The sequence below is a fragment of the Sinocyclocheilus rhinocerous genome, unplaced genomic scaffold (assembly GCF_001515625.1).
Source record: "Sinocyclocheilus rhinocerous isolate Xijiao unplaced genomic scaffold, SAMN03320098_v1.1 scaffold1654, whole genome shotgun sequence".
NCBI lineage: Eukaryota > Metazoa > Chordata > Actinopteri > Cypriniformes > Cyprinidae > Sinocyclocheilus > Sinocyclocheilus rhinocerous.
Window position 1 is genome coordinate 795,484 of NW_015639533.1, and position 17,570 is coordinate 813,053.

The window sequence follows — 17,570 nt, forward strand, 5'->3', positions numbered from 1 at the left end:
TTACCTGGCACTGGAAGTCCTTTCACAAACGTGTAACTTTTATGCTCAGAGCAGAACCATGCATCGTTCATTTATATTTCTACATGGCTCCCTGCAATACAACTCTGATTCTTCAATGGCTCCATCTAGTGGTCTGTTATTGATACAACCACAACTGCTACAACTGATAATGGAGCACTCAAGCGGGTAATGCGAGTCATATTGAGGTATATAGAGGTTTCTTTTGCAAAATAATCTGCTGACTGTACACTATCCCTCAGTTTGGGAACCACTGGAGTAGGCGATTTGCGCTCTATTAGTTTGGTCTGTTATGATGCTCTATGTGTTTGATTACTAATGCCTGTGTAGTAGGGCGTTGCACACAGAGGACAAAAACATTCAGCCACGACTCTTTATCGTCATTTGTGTTCAAATTTGCAAAGAGTACCAAATTGTACACAACTATATAAATGCAAAATTTGAATATATGAATATATAACGGTATCCACGGTATAGCAAAATCCATATCATGGAACAACATAATACCTTTCATACCGGTATAGCGCCCACCCCTACCTATTAAGCCCCTTTTTACAATATGTAATACATTTTTAGGTGTCCCCAGAATGTGTCTGTGAAGTTTCAGCTCAAAATACCCCACAGATAATTTATTATATAATTTTGCCATACTCGCCATTTTCGTGCATGTCTCTTTAAATGCAAATGAGCTACTGCTTCCTGCTGCCTTTTCCAGAATAGGGCTGTGCCTTTACAGCTCTTACCTCAGATACTCTGCCAAAAACCAATTATAATTTGGTTTTGATTATAATGTCTATTTCACTGAAATCATGCGTTTTAAACCCATGTTAGTTTAAACACCTGATGCACGGTTTTCTGAGCACACACATGAAGCATGTGCTGTCAAATAAAGCATTTAAACTGTCAAATACACACAAGTTTGTTAAAAACAGTTACAAAAACAGTCGGCTATGTTTGTCAAGGTAAACCGTTTGGGAAGAAGTCACATGTTTATATTAGATCTGTGTATTAAATGGATAGTTCACCCAAAAATGAAAATTCTGTCATTAATTACTCACCCTCATGTCGTTCCAAACCCGTAAGACCTTCGTTCATCTCCGGAACAGAAATTAAGATATTATTGATTAAATCTGAGAGCTTTCTGACCCTGCATAGACAGCAACACAATGAAAAGTGACAGCAGTGTAATATACAGTACCTACTGCTGTCTATGTTGTTAATGAGCCAAACAATAAAATAAAAACAGTAAATCACTCACTGCTCTTGAATGAATAATTTCTGTTGTGCTAATAAGAAGACATTTCTTACTAGAATCCTGCTTTAAATGCTCTAGCGTGAAGATAAAAATGTCGGTTTGTGTGTGGCTCACTCAAGGCGAGGTCTCTGCTAATACGGCAGTGTCCCTCAACAGGTGTGGGTGGGGCTTGTAAAATGTGACATTACATTTTACGGATTCTGTGAATGGCTTGTTCTGAGATGCTTATGATTTATGGGGATTTTAAAAAAAAGAAGTGAGTGGATTTTTGTCATTATAGGGGTGGTTGTGTACACACACTGCCAACACACATTTATGTTCAAACAACATGTAAAAGTGAATTTTGCATAATAGGGGCCCTTTAAAGCAAAGTCTTTCCATTACCAGGTATGGGAAGGACGTTGGCGAGTTATTCCATACCATCTTCTCCCTGACTGGCTAAAGGACTTATGATTTATGGGGATTTAAAAAAAAAGAAGTGAGTGGATTTTTGTCATTATAGGGTGGTTGTGTACACACACTGCAAACACACATTTTTGTTCAAACAACATGTAAAAGTGAATTTTGCATAATAGGGGCCCTTTAAAGCAAAGTCTTTCCATTACCAGGTATGGGAAGGACGTTGGCGAGTTATTCCATACCATCTTCTCCCTGACTGGCTAAAGGACAATGATTACCTGCTGCATGGACACCGGCCATCCATGCCGTCCTTCCGTACCTGTTTTGGGAGCATCTTCAGGATTCACACAGAAACTGGAAACATCTGGACGCACCTGCTGGGTCTGTGCTTGTGATATGTGACATTTTGACATAATAATGCAAAACCGTTTCAAAACCAGTATCTCTTGAAATACTATATATCACTGTAGCTTCTATTTATAAACTGGCTATCAGAAAAGCATACTCCTCAACAGTTTTTATTAAGCATTTCCTGTTGTATTATATACACTTTACTGCTCAAAAGTTAGGGGTCAAGATTTTTTGATGTTTTTGAAAGAAAGTCTCTTATGCCCAAGCCTGCATTTATTGTTACAATTTAAAATATCTGATTTGTATTTTAATGTATTTTGTGTATTTCAGTATATTTTCATATAATGGAAAAGCTGAATTTCCAGTCTTTCGTGTCACATGATTATTCAGAAATCATTCTAATTTGCTGACTTGTAGATCAAGAAACATTTCTTATTATTACTATCAATGTTGAAGACAGTTTTTCTGCTTATGTTTTTATGGAAACCGTGATAGATTTTTTTTCTGGACTTTTTGATGAGTATAGAAATCTTTTGGAACAATGTAAAAATGTTTACTGTCACTTTTAAACAGTAGTATGTCATATAACCCCAGTGACTTTTTAAGAAAAATAAATTGAACGATATTTGTAGTGTGATAATCCGATATGTGTGAATCACTGCCCTGAGGATGACTCGAAGTAAACTACTTAGACTTCTAATGTCACTCTAACCTGTAATTGTGTTTCTGGTATGTAGTTTGAAAGGCTAATTAAGCTATCGCAATGTGTCCCTACAGGCTTAATTCTGTTCCTGTGCTTAGGCACTCTGACAATGCTGCGGCCAAACATGTCATTCATGGCACCCGTGCAGGAGAAGGTGGTGTTTGGGGTGTTCTTCCTGGGTGCAGTTCTTTGTTTGTGCTTCTCCTGGCTTTTTCACACTGTCTACTGCCACTCGGAAAAGGTCTCCAGGACTTTCTCCAAGTAAGTGGCACCAGTTTTTATGCTCTTTGTGTGTAGGCATTTTATGAGAGGCACATTAAGTGTCATTGTGTACACTGGCGGCCAAGAATTTGTAATACGTTTTTTTTATGTTTTTGAAACTAGTCTTTTATGCTCACCAATGCTGCATTTATTTAATTAATAAATGCAGTAAAAATAGAAATATTTTGAAATACTATAACTGTTTTCTACTTGAATACATTTTAAAATGTAATTTATTACTGCAATGGCAGATTAATACTTTTATTAAGCAATGATGCACTAAATTCGTCAAATGTGACAGTATAAACTTTTTTATTTAAAAAAAATATACATTTCTGTTTCAAATAAATGTTGTTCTTTTGAACTTTTAATTTATCAAAGAATCCTGAAAAAAAAATGTATCAGTTTCCACAAAAATATCAAGCAGCACAACAGCTTTTAACACTGATAATAATAAGAAATGTTTTTTTCAGCACCAAATCAGCGTATTAGAATGATTTCTGAAGGATCATGTGACCTTCAGTAACTTGCAGGCACGTGCACACATAGACATCAAAAGGGGCTTGAGCACCTGCCCTTTATCTTCCTCGAGAGAAAGTGCCCTTTTTTCTGGGGAGTTTTTTTAATTATTTTTTTTAATGAATATATGTATATATGTGCTTCTGTTTGCGCGGTCGGGTCGGGAAATGTTGAGACTCTGTCGAGTTCCGATGCCTTTCTCCCCTCCGCGCAGTCGCACAGCAGTGTAGCACACATTGATCGGCAGAGTCACAGACAGGCAGAGAGCCACATAAGTGAAGCCCCCCCTCTCTTTCCAGTTGTGTTTTTCTTGGTGTGGAGGTGAGTGGTGATAAACAAAAGACTAAGCTACCTATGCTTCGAATTTACAGCTAATTATCCAAAAGACAAATATAATTAATTTGTCTTGCTAACATCCATGACTCATAAGAGCTAACGTTACCATGTAAGTTAGCTAAAGTTTAGCTAAGGCAATAGGAAGTTGCCCTATTCTAGTAGGTTAGACCAGTGCGCATTCTTTCACTGCATGATTTAGTTTATTAAAATGCATTTAGAATGATCACAAAATTCAGGATATGGGGGCAGAAATTTATGTATTTATATTATTTCATATAGTTAATCAGTATCATGCAAAGACTGACGTTTTTTCCACCAAAAAGCAGCATGATTACAAATGTGATATTGATTTTATACAGCAGTTCAATAAAGAATTTAATATTAGGACACTTACGTTTTAGACACAATATTGACTGTTTTTGCTCTATTTCGCCAACATATATAATTACAATTTGTGTCTCTGAGCAACATGAAGGTGTTTGGTTCCTGAATAAATAAACCGTTTAAATGATTCGGTTCAGTTGCAATGACTCACTTATTAACAGTGACTTGCTGCTGCCTACTGGCAGTTTTAATTTCACATTTAAAGTATCTTTTCATTTAAAAAAAATAAAAATAATTTTAAATATCAGTATTCAGTGTTTTATGTTTAAAATATCAAAACGGTATTAATGCATTTGTAACTGCAGGTTAAATACATTCATGTCCTGCATTAAACAGTGTGTAAATGCCCTTCTAATGCAGCTTCTGTGTTTCCTCTGCATTGCAAAGATGAATTTTGTCAATATTGATTTCATTTGCTTGGTAACAGCCCAAATGACTTATTATTCTAATTGACTGATTCAATTTAAGAATTTGACTGAAAAGATGATGCACACTTTTAGAAAAAAGGGCTTTATAAAGGTAAAAATGCCCATATAAGGTAAAAGATCAATTTAAACTTATTGGAAAAGATTAATTTCTATCACTGCTGTGAACTGATCACCACACAGAATATGCAGAATATCAAAAACTTTAGGAGTCAGCTGTCCACGGTAGTCCTTAAGATATCAGCACAATGACACACTCGGCAAAATATCGTCTAATTATCGTTATCGATAAAATCTCATAAAATATTGAGAGATATTTTTGTCAATATCGCACACCCCTAATATATTTAACGTTTTGTTTAGAAAAAAATTCAAATAAATATGAGAAGTGCCCTTTTTTCCACTTGAGCCCCTGCCCCTCAAAATGTCTGTACACGTCCCTGGTAACTTGAGTGTATTTTTTTTTATGTCTGTAGGTTGGATTACTCTGGTATCGCGTTGTTGATCATGGGCTCATTCGTTCCGTGGCTGTACTACTCGTTTTACTGCTCTCCTCAGCCGCGGCTCATCTATCTCTCTGTTGTATGTGTGCTGGGTGTTGCTGCTATCATTGTGGCCCAGTGGGACCGATTCGCCACCCCTCGCCACCGGTCCACACGTGCAGGTAACATTCTCCCCTGCTTCTTCGAGTATTCCACCTGCCTGATTGATTTCAAATGTTTCTTAAAACATTTTCCTCATATTTAGGAGTTTTCCTGGGCCTCGGTCTGAGTGGGCTCATTCCCACAATGCATTTTACCATCGCAGAGGGTTTTGTGAAGGCGACGACAGTGGGTCAGATGGGCTGGTTCTATCTGATGGGTGCCATGTACATTAGTGGAGCAGCACTTTATGCAGCACGGATACCTGAACGCTACTTCCCTGGGAAATGTGACATCTGGGTAAGACTCAAGGGAATCTTTCTTGCATGTATATTGGAAAGTAGTGTAATAGCATAATATTCATGCAAGTATCCACGGTGTCGTCTGTTTCCAGTTATTTTAGCAGTACAAAACCAGATATGCTTGTTGATGTTTATACTGATGATATTAATTGAAATTTTCTTTCAATCATAATCATAAACAAAGTTTTGTAGCAAATAGTTTTGATTCACTTTGTTATTCTCCTAGTTATTTATCTATAGCGGCTAATAATAATTTAATTAATAATAATTTATGCATTTAGCAGACGCTTTTATCCAAAGCAACTTACAGTGCATTCAGGCTATACATTTTTTACCAGTATGTATGTTCCCTGGGAATTGAACCCACGACCTTTTGCGCTGCTAACACAATGCTCTACCACTGAAATGGAAGTCTCACTGCTTATTTTTGCATTGCAAAAAAGTTGCATACTCGTGGTCTCTGTCTGTTTTACTTTCTCAGTTTCAGTCTCATCAAATATTCCATGTGCTGGTTGTCGCAGCAGCGTTTGTCCATTTTTATGGGATCTCAAACCTGCAGGAGTTCCGCTACGGCCTGGAAGGAGGCTGCACAGATGATACACTGCTGTAACGAAAAATAAATCACTTGAACTTTGGATGAAGTCCAAACAATGAACCTGGACCCGACACAATGCTGATTTAATCATTTTTATTATCTCTTGAAGGATTTTAACATTTATTTGAATAAGATGTTTAATTGTTAAGATACTTAAAATTCTTGATAAATGAGGTAGTCTTGTGTTATATTGTTCTTTACTATTTCAGTGCAGCACAGAATTTATTGTAAATCACTGGAATAAATCATAAAGCATTACAGAGGTCTTGAGAGGCACTACCTCCTCCTACACTCTTTCTTCTGAGTGTCCGTGGGTCCTTAAGATAGGGTGACCAGACGTCCCCGTTTTCCGGGGACAGTTCCGGTTTTTTGGTGTCCAGTCACCGACTGCAGCTGTCCCCGGAAATGTCCCCGTTTTACAGCACGTTCAAAACAACGATTACTTTCACCCGCAGAGGGCGCTGCGAGCTACTGTAGCCATGAAGAACCTGGACGAGAGCAGAGACCTATTATCATCAATTATCAAAAGTTACTGGTTTCAAGGTAGTCACATACTAACTATACATGTTAAAACAAAGTACCGGTAATACTGTTTGTGCGCACTTTATAACAAAGCATGATATGGTTGCGGGATTGTTTTGCACACAGTATTAAACATTCCTGAAACTTTCGCCGTCACAACTCCGATATGAATAATATAAAAAATAATAAACTAAACAATTAACACTTGCAGAAAGCACATACTTTGTGGTCAAAATGAGCCTAAAAATGCAAAACCATAATTTATTATTATTTTGCATAATAAATCCAGTTCCATTTCCAAAAGCATAAGCATAAAACAACTTGGAAAAAAAATCATTTGAAAAGTTGTAATTACTTTATACTCACAGTTTGTGAAAATGTTAAATACAGTCAGAAAATGTTACAAATATTTGTTAAATGCAGTTTCATTTATCATATGTTCTCATATTGTTTTATTTTTAATGTGTTTTGTAAAGTCATCATTTTGTTATAATCTTATTTTGATCTCTTTGCAGTTATGATTCACTTTTCAGTGTGATTTTTGTTGAATTGTAGGCCTATTAATAAAATAGGGTAAGTTTGATCCTCAAACTTCATTGTAATTATTAATTATGATATTAATATATGGAAACCACAACAATTAAAAAATAAAAACATACACGTATATTGTCCCCGTTTTTTCATTTGTAAATAATCACAACAAGACCACTGAACTAGGAAATGTCCCCGGTTTTCATTTCAGAAATCTGGTCACCTTACCTTAAGAAGGTCTTGAATAACGTTTTCCTAATAAAAGGCCTTAAAAAGTCTTAATGTCTTAAATTCAGATTCGATGGGTCTTAAATATTTTGGTCACATTACCGCTAAAATATCTTAAGTCTGACGGACACTGTTTTACAATCATTGGCCTGACCGAAGATTCCCCCTCCCCACCTCCCGTAGTTACGGCGTCGTCAGACAGAATCGCAGTAACGTTAGCAGAATACAGGTCGAACTACTTTCTTTGTGTATAATGTTCTCAATAATAATAAAAATAGGTCGAGCTACAGCTGCCCATCAGCCTTCTAGCTAGTTTAAAGTGGTTTTTTTTTTTTTACTTGCCCGAACGGACAAACATCCTGATTAAAACCTGCTTGTGTAACGCGGTGTGTACGGAACAAATAGGGATAGCTCACCACAAAGTGCTTAAAGAAGTCGGTGAAAGAGGAAGAAGTGTCATGGTTTGGGGGGTGTTTTCTTCTGCAGGAGTTGGGCCTCTTATACAGCTACATGGCAAGGTGAATGCAAATGTTTATCAGAACCTCCTGCGGCAACATGCGGTTCCTTCCCTGCATTCATCGCCCAATCAGCCAGCAATTTCCATGCAGGACAATGTCCCCGTCACACGGCAAAACAGGTAAAGCAGTTCCTTGAAGCTGAAAACATTGAAATAATAAAAAGGTCGGGCCAGAGTCCTGAACTAAACCTGACTGAAAATCTCTGGAAATCCATAATGACAAAGTTTTAGCTAAGAAACCCACTACAGTCACCGAACTGTGGAAGAAGAGTGGACCAAGATCACACCAGAGCAGTGTGAGAGACTAGTGATGTCTTGCTGCCGCAGATGTGCTGCTGAAGTCATTCACAACAAGGGCCTGTACATTTTTGACTGCTGTAACCTTCAGACATTTTAGTTGTAATTTTTCTTTGTGCTGCTGTCATTGCTGTTCTCTAATTTTGATCACGGTGTTTTACACAAAATAAAGGGTTTTTGTTGAAGTGCTTTGGTTATTTTGTAAAACACTCTTCTACTAGCATGATATAGCCGCCCACAACTAAAATTCCTTCAAATTTGGAACTTTGAAGATTACATTATTTCTGAAAAATATCAAGTGTTCATAAGTTGTTCTTTAATTTTGATCTCCACTGTGAGTGTGTGTTTGTATATATATATATAAATATTAGGGCTGGGTATCAATTCAGATGTTCCAATTCGATTCGATTTTGATTTTCAAGCTCTCAATTCGATTTTCGATTCGATATTCGTTTCGATTTTTGATTTCAATTCTCGATTCGATTTGACTATATGAATGAATATAGATTTAATACAAATCCTATATTTATAAAAAATGAACAGTGAACATAAGATTACAAATGGTTAATTAATAGGAAATTAAGAGCCACAAACCTGTATATTAAACACTTTTTATTTTAGGTACACTTGGGTACAATAAAACAAAACCCCACTATATATTTCAAATGCATACAATGAATAGACAGAATTTTGATGCAAGATGAAAAACTGATGCTGAAAATTGGACAAGTCAGAACAGTCGCATGCCTTGATCAAACAGGATCAGGTTATTTTATGTTTAAGACAAAACAAACATAAAATCTCACAGCATTAGCTGTAACACGGAGGCTGCAAGCCTATGAACGGTGTAGGAAAACTAATACTGGCTTTTGGGTGATAGTTCACCCAAAAATAAAAATTCTGTCATCATTTATGCATGTATGAATTTCTTTTCTTCTGTTGAACACAAAAGAAGATATTTTGAAGAATATGGATAACCAAACTGTTTTGGTCCCCATTGACTTCCATATATTTTTCTCCATACTATGGAAGTCAAGTCAATAGGGCCCATCAACTGTTTGTCATATAGCTTTGTTCTTGTCCACAGTATCTTTGTCATCGTGCTTGCAATATTGAAAAAAATCGATTCGTGGCCTTTGAGAATCGAGATTGAATCGACCACATTTAAAAAAACGATATATCGAAAATCGATTTTTTTTTTTTTGCCCAGCCCTAATAAATATATTTTAGTTTTAGTATTTCAACTAATTTCAGTTTTCAGCTACCTTTCAGATTTTTTCTGAGGTTTTTCTTCTAATATCTATTCTTCTAATCACAATACCTACAAGGTAGTACACAAATCTAACACAATTGTCGTTTAGGCCTGACTTGAACTACAACCATGACAGATTTTAGTCATGACACGGGTCTGTTTGTCAAAAGATTGCATGACTACTTTTCACTTGAAATTATTATACAAACAAAGCTGTTCAGTTTGTAGTCCGAAAATGGAAAAAGAACGTGAAAGTGTTTCCACTAGGTCTGTGGTTTACATTACTTCAAGCAACGGTAATATATCAAACATGAATTTTAAAGCTACTGTGTTGAATAAAAACATAACTTGCTAACAAATTGCTATATAAAGACTGCAACTGATGTCCAGTTCTTAAAGCATTTACAATTCACACCCTTGTGGTAGTTGTAGTTATTCAGGCATAGTTTTATTTTATTTATTTTCTTGCTGTCGAGTTGTTTGATAAAAAAGTAAATTTTCTAGCGTTTTTATCATAAAACTTTTTTTAAAATTAAATGATTAAGTAAAGGCCTGAAGCTGTTATTTAAGATGACGCGCGAGCACGGGGTTCGCAGTGCGCACGCGCGCTGGTGACGTCGCAGTGTTTTGCTGAGGATGCGCGCACACGTGAGCTCTGCTCTTTTCATTGCTGGAGTAAAATTAATTCAGTTCACACCTGCGAGGGTCTCCCTGTGAGGGGTGCCAGCAGATGTCCAGATAGACCGCCGTGTGCTGTCATCCAGTCCTGGTCCGTTTCTGTTCTGCTGTGGATCGGCTGTACGTTGTGAGTTCAAACTGAGATGTTTATGTGTGGGTTAGCATACGTTTTCAGGTAGCTTTAGCATGTAGCCTCATCTCACCTCTGTGAGGCTTAAACTCTCACCTGATTTACACCAACACGTTTCGATTAAGTTATACTAATAAAATTATATGAAATACGAAGAAGTGATTCCTGTTTCCCGTCTACAGTAATACACAGGTGTAGTGCCCAACACAGCCTACAGATAGACCTGTTCTAAAGCATATTATTGTTTATGTATCTACATTCATTCTTTTTAAAAAAGGTACTGAAAAAGTTTATATTTCCAAAAGGATGGGAATTTAGCTGTTTTCGTTGAGAAACTGTTTTTGCAGTTGTCATTAAGGTTCAGCTTCTTTCTGTGATTTCTTTGGAAGGTCTTTTTGGTTAATACATTTTAAAAATAACATTCTCATCAAATGATAATGTACAGCTGTAAACTTTTAAGCTACAATACAGATGCAGATATGGACAAATATTGTCTGATATTAAAGGAATAGTCCACACGAAAATGAAAATTCTGCCATCATTTACTTACCTCCATGTCGTTAAAAACCTGAATTACTTTTTTTCTTCTGTTGAACATAAAAGTAAATGTTTTAAAGAATATTGGTAACCAAACAGTTTCAGTTCCCATCGATTTTCATCAGATGGGCAAAAAATACAATGGAAGTCAAAGGGAACAGAAACTTAAAACTCAAACTCAAAATATCGTCTTTTATGTTCCACTGAAGAAAGAATGTCTTATGTGTAATATTCGGGATCAGCTGTGTTGCTCACTGATTGGTTGTGTCCTACAGAAATCATCATCCTGCAGTGCCTGAGGTTTTGTCACTCCACCCCACCCCCTGTCGTCATGGCGCCCAAGGACATCATGACCAATTCGCATGCCAAATCCATCTTGAATGCCATGAACGCCCTGAGAAAAAGCAACACGCTGTGCGACATCACTCTGAGGGTGGAGGGCACAGATTTCCCGGCCCACCGCATTGTGTTGGCGGCTTGCAGTGATTATTTCTGTGCCATGTTCACCAGTGAGGTAACAAATACCCTCTGTATGCATGCACACTCATCTCTTACATGTTACACAAATCACTGTGGTCTTAACTGAAGCAGTCTGTTCACCAATTATTAAAAAACTATAATGAGCTAAATTAATGTCAACAAATTACACTGTCATTGTCACTGTCACTGGATCTTGACATGGCAGTTAGCAGACAAGCATGTTGAGCTGTTGTGATTATTCAGTTGTTTACGTTCGAATATGGCTCATGATCTTGCTTTTCTTGCTTCTCCTCATCATTTCCCGTCTTATTTTCTATTCTGTATCAATAAAATTAGCACAAAGGTAAAAAAAAAATCTAACTTTGTTGCAGTTCTGCTCCTTTACAGTAGGAGGTGCAGGCAGTCTCTTTATTGTCAGACATGTTGAAGTTGATTCAGAGTTACTAGAGAGAACACAACACATGTTGTCAAGCTACATGCAGACTGATTGATGAAAATGTTGTCACTCATCTCTTATGGTACAATGTAAGAAAAGTAGTGTTATAGGAATATATATTATATAATGGTAATAGTAGTGGCCTGTAATAAATTATTGCAGAAAATATGCTCTGTGAGTTTATTATTCTTCAGGCTGGAATACACTACATGACTTTTAAAATCTGAACAGATTTTAAACAATATAAAAACAATATAAGGATACATTTGATATTAAACCGTTTTATTATTTCATAACTTTTCCTGTTCCTTCCTTTTCTTGTGTTCTTAAAATATCAAACATGGCTCAAAATGTTTGATGTCCTACAGTTGGATTGACGCATAGTCTGAAGCTAAAAAAAAATCAGAGTTTGTTAACCGTTATATACTGCACGATTTTCTGTGAAGTCTGTCAACTCAAATCTGCAGAGTGGCTCTGACTTTGGGCATCTGGCGTCAACTTCTCTAGACTGTAAATCTGGGCAAAAGTTGTGTAGTGTATTCTAGGGCTGTCAAAATAACTGAAAAACGAAATTTGAATTTTCTACTTAAATATTATCAACATTCGAATTATATTCGAATTTAAAAGGCATAATTTCAGTTAGGGGGGAAAAAAGCTTTTGGCTTCTCTCCTGAGGCCACAAGAGGGCGCATCGAGCAAAATATTATGCACGTTTCTTCAAAGCGTAATAAAATAACACGACTATCTTTGAAAAAAAAGTGCATAATGTTTAAAATAATGTTTCTAAACCATATATAATTAATAAAGTTGCTTAAACAATTAGAAAAAAAACAGCACCATGCATGTATGTATAGTTTAATACAAAGGACCGAAAACCAATCACAAAGAGTAGGCTACTTTCTTCATTTAAAAACATGAGATGCAGTGGGATGGGGAAAAACCGCCATAATGTCTTTAGACATGTTTTTTGAAAGTTGAACTTGCATTAATTTTACATGGCTTTCTAAACATGCCGCTCTCTGCGAGATGCGAGTGCGACGCTGATAGATGTCCCTCTAGAAAATGTGATAAATATGCGTTCTGTGTGAACGACTTGGTTTCAGTTTTGACGTAAACAACATCTTCTCCACACTTATGCTCTCGTTTTCCGCAATATATGAATGAACAACGTAGCAGCGCCGCATCTAGTGGGTTCAACTGGATAGGCTAACAAAAGCATTCAAATGCAATCAATGTGGATTTTATTTTTTTTAATTCGACGAATAGTCTAAATTCAAAAAAAAAATTCACAACCCTAGTGTATTCCTTTACATGTTTCGTTCATCATGAAAATCCTCACAACTAAACACAACTTTTATAAATTTTAAAGCCTATATGCTATCAGCAATAGATAAAGCTAAACATAGGCTATAAATGAACTACACCACTCGCATAACTCTTTTGGTCTTTAGAAACATTGGATCCACTTTATATTAAGTGTCTTTAACTACTATGTACTTACTTTTCAATTAATTATTTGATACTATCCACTTATACATGTTTTTATTACGACTTGTAATAACATCTGTAGTTACATCTATAATTACAGTTGACCATACTTCTACCCCTTATACCAAACCTGCCCCTAACCTTGCCCGTATCCTGTCTCAATAGCAGCAAAAGTGTTTTGCAATTAATTGTAACTTACAGTTCATTATTTTATTATTATGTACATAGTATTTAAAGACACCTAATATAAAGTGGGACTGAAACATTTTCAATGAAAGTTTGATTTAGAATAGTTTGCGAGAGTATGATCATAAACACAGTGAGACTGTAAAAGCAGACTAGTGAGTAGATGAGAACTGAAAGTGCTAAAATGTTAACTTGCTTCCATGTTTTGGCCTGCAAAAATATGTCATGTTAAATATGTTTGTGTGTCATCATTTTCTTGTTGCTCTATAGCTTGCTGAAAAAGGGAAGTCCTTTGTGGACATTCAGGGCCTCACAGCGTCCACCATGGAGATCCTGTTGGATTTTGTTTACACAGAGACGGTGCTGGTTACAGTAGAAAACGTTCAGGAGCTGCTGCCCGCTGCCTGTCTCCTGCAGCTCAAAGGTACAAACACACAAACCAGCTCAGCTCATGTTGTTGATTCTTTGTTATGGGATTTTAATATTACCAAACCCTTGTGATTATTTGTACAACTTTATGGTTTTCTTATATACATTGAAAGTAAATAACAAGATCAGCACATCTGAATAATGCACATGATAAAGCCTTTTCACTTAAGGGGACTGTGGATTATTTCAGATGTATCTGGTCTCCTTTTTTGCCATCTTACCGGACTGAACTAAAGAAACTAGAGCTTGGCCGGGTAGATGCATAACTTGGAAAATATATATATTTTTTTTTTCCAAATTTAATGCTGTTATGTATGCACACTATCCTGGGGGTGGGGTGTTTGTACATTTTTATTTTATTATTAATATTAGTTTTTTTATTTATGTAATTTTTATATGTTATGAGAAAGTATGGTCTTTTTAGCAAACATTAACAGACACAGGTTAAGTTAATGTACAGTCAGCAGTTAAGTTTATCTTATTTTGAACTTGACAGTCAAGTTTTTTTCAAATTGTTGCACTGCTTTTTTTTCTGGGAACATGATACTTTTTTTCAAGATTCTTTGTTGAATAGAACATTCAAAGAACAGCATTTATATGAAAGATTTTTTGTAACAATGTAAAAGTATTTACTTTACTTTTTAAACAATTTAACAAGTCCTTGCTGAATAATTAATTTCTTTTCTTAAAAAAAAAAAAACCGTAATGAAATCTTTTCAGTTGTATAGTATCCTTCTCCGAATACATCCAATTTAGCTAAAAACTCACTGTAGATGTGTGGGATAAAAAAGACTGTTTTTTTTTTTTTTAATGGAAACTGAAAGCTATAGTTTTAAACAGGAAAAATATTTTTTTGAAAAATTTAAATATAAAAATAACACGGATCACATTCAGTCACTTGCTTTTGGTGTGCAACCAGTCATACCCACTTCTCAGGATTAGAGTTTCATTTAATAATTTTGTGTCTCCTATTATGTTTACAATATAATTATGTAACCACTGTCCAACTTTGAGATTGGAAGTGGAAGAAAAAGCTGTATATGGTTATAAAAAGACGTGCATCACTTTTAGCCGTCTAAGGAACATTGGCTACGTTTACATGCAACCAAATAATAAAAACGGATTGACTGCTCAATTGGACTGAAAAGCCTTCATGTAAACACCTTAATCGATCCGATTGAGCTCGATCGGAATGAAATTTCGATCGGATTGAAGGGGGTGGTTTATTCCTGTGGAGCAGGACAGCCTCCCACCAGTCCTTGTTTTGGATACTCAACCACAGGCAACCCGTTTTGGGCGCGGGGAGGGGCATTTTTACTGCGTGATAAATAACTTGACATAAAAACGCGCACATCAACCCGATCACTATTCTTTAGCGTTCATGTAAACACTACATTCAGATTCATCAATCGGAATGAATTCAGTCCAATTGAACCAAAATTGTGCATGTAAACGTACCCATTGTGTCCTTGGAATTAAAATGGAAAACAACACATCCCAGATACTTTTAAGATCTGGCACTTCTACCAAAGTGAGCAACATGACAAGTAGAGCAATTGTACATTGTCTAAAATGGGAGAATCTTTTCAGGCATCAACAAAATCTCTTTTGAACTCAAACTAGAGGACGTTTCTGACAAAGGTCGTGACAAAAAACCCAAAAGACCTGTGACAAATTCTGAAAGCTTTTTTGAAAGTACTTCATCCTGAAAGTAAAACATTTATGTTTGACACAAACAAAAAGTAGCTTGGCACCTAGGTAACACCTTCCCTTCTGTCAAGAATGACGGTGGCAGCATCAGGCTTCTGGGTTGCTTTGAGCAGAAGGAAATGGTAGTTGCCATTAAGAGCTGTATAACTAGCCAAATCCCTCAGGCAAATCCGTTCTAGTCAGAGATCGGCATTAAAACAAAGACTCGTTTCCGGGCACACTAAATTACCAATGGAATAAAAGACTGTTCTTGAATCAAAGCAGGTTTGTCTGCCACACATAATATATCTGCAATATAAATCATTGACTTTGGTTTTCATATCTGCTTAATGCATTTTCTTGATTTGCTAATATACCCGATGTGGGTTTAGATGTAATTCTGCTGTATTTAATGCAGATAAGCCAGTCTGATGTTTGTGTTTGTTCTCCACAGGTGTGAAGAGAGCTTGCTGTGATTTCCTTAACAGTCAGTTGGATCCATCAAACTGTCTGGGAATCAGAGACTTTGCAGAAACTCACAACTGTCTGGACTTGATGCAGGCAGCTGAACTGTTCTCACAGAAACATTTTGCTGAGGTGGTGCAACAGGAAGAGTTTATGCTGCTCAGTCAGAGCGAGGTGGAAAAACTCATCAAGTGTGATGAGATCCAGGTGAGTTTGTCTGCATTGACCTTCTCTGCTCTCTTTCAGTCTGAACAAGTCCATGCCTTCAAGTGCACTTGGGAAACTTGTACCTTTGTTGGGCATTCGTTATTACAACATTCAAGTCAGAAACATACAGAAGTAGTCTGAACAATACAAAATAATTACATTTTAAAACCCAAATAAAATCATCTGAATTCAAAATGATGGAAAGGATTAATTTCTGTCACTTATTTATACATGGTTTCAAAACTAAATAGTTTTGTTACATAACACAAATTGTGATTAAAGGGGTCATATGATGTTGCTAAAAAGAACATTATTTTGTGTATTTGGTTTAATGAAATGTTTATGCGGTTTAAGGTTAAAAAAACACATTATTTTCCACATAATGTACATTATTGTTGCTCCTCTATGCCCCGCCTTTCTGAAATGCGAGGTCGATTTTTACAAAGCTCATCGTTCTGAAAAGCGAGGTGTGCTGTGATAGGCCAGCTATCCAGTGCGTTGTGATTGGCCGAATACCTCAAGCGTGAGACGGAAATGTTACGCCCCTCACCATAAAAGAACATTATTTTGTGTATTTGGTGTAATGAAATGTGTTTATGCAGTTTAAGGTTAAAAAAAACACGTTATTTTCCACATAATGTACATTATTGTTGCTCCTCTATGCCCCGCCTTTCTGAAACGCCTCGATTTTTACAAAGTTCATCGTTCTGAAAAGCGAGGTGTGCTGTGATTGGCCAGCTATCCAGTGCGTTGTGATTGGCTGAATACCTCAAGCGTGTGACGGAAATGTTACGCCCCTTAACACACTGTGATGCCGTCTCCCGGCACAGCGAGACAAAACCAATAAAACCCATTACAAACTAGGCATTTGTTGAATCCAGTGGGGACATAATTACTGATTATATTGACTTGTACTGTGTTTTTACGCGTAAACATAAAACAACAAGCGCTACTCGAATTTGAATCATCAGTGGCAAATTCTTTAAATATAAAAAATTTACGTACAGGCTGTGAGTCAGAAGCGCCAGACTGTCCTTGCAAAGTTGGAACTGCCCCACTTTATAGAACAGCCTTTGAGCACAGACCCATTGTATGCTACTCTGCAGGTTCAGGAAACGATCTTCCATAAAATGCGTCACACAGCGTCACACACTGCGGGCTTGAGTGAGGAACGGCCGGTGGGCTTTAGAACAGTGTGGCCGGCGGATTCGACGAAGGAGCGTCCAGAGGGCTTGCGGCAACCACATGTGACGACCCCGGGCTGGACTCCGCTTCGTCCACGGTGAAAGCCGAACCGGCGATCCACAGC

At 36.7% G+C, this 17,570-nt stretch overlaps 2 protein-coding genes across 6 annotated transcripts in view; both read left to right on the plus strand.

Moving 5' to 3' along the window:
* The window catches only part of LOC107751445 (adiponectin receptor protein 1-like), an 11,286-nt gene extending 4,342 nt beyond the window's left edge, over positions 1–6,944 (plus strand). For both annotated transcript variants that reach the window (XM_016567179.1, XM_016567180.1), the window contains 5 exons: positions 1,882–2,053; positions 2,801–2,987; positions 5,128–5,315; positions 5,399–5,592; positions 6,076–6,944. In XM_016567179.1, the coding sequence (XP_016422665.1) occupies positions 1,882–2,053; positions 2,801–2,987; positions 5,128–5,315; positions 5,399–5,592; positions 6,076–6,204 (870 nt within the window). In that variant the 3' untranslated portion in view covers positions 6,205–6,944. The remainder of the gene's footprint in view (positions 1–1,881; positions 2,054–2,800; positions 2,988–5,127; positions 5,316–5,398; positions 5,593–6,075) is intronic.
* A 3,209-nt stretch (positions 6,945–10,153) lies between these two features.
* LOC107751446 (kelch-like protein 12) overlaps positions 10,154–17,570 on the plus strand; it is a 14,892-nt gene continuing 7,475 nt past the window's right edge. For 3 of the 4 annotated variants that reach the window (XM_016567181.1, XM_016567184.1, XM_016567183.1), the window contains exons 1-4: positions 10,154–10,341; positions 11,157–11,395; positions 13,742–13,895; positions 16,044–16,261. In XM_016567181.1, coding sequence (XP_016422667.1) covers positions 11,213–11,395; positions 13,742–13,895; positions 16,044–16,261 — 555 coding nt within the window. In that variant the 5' untranslated portion in view covers positions 10,154–10,341; positions 11,157–11,212. The remainder of the gene's footprint in view (positions 10,342–11,156; positions 11,396–13,741; positions 13,896–16,043; positions 16,262–17,570) is intronic. The other variant, XM_016567182.1, reaches the window with a different exon arrangement.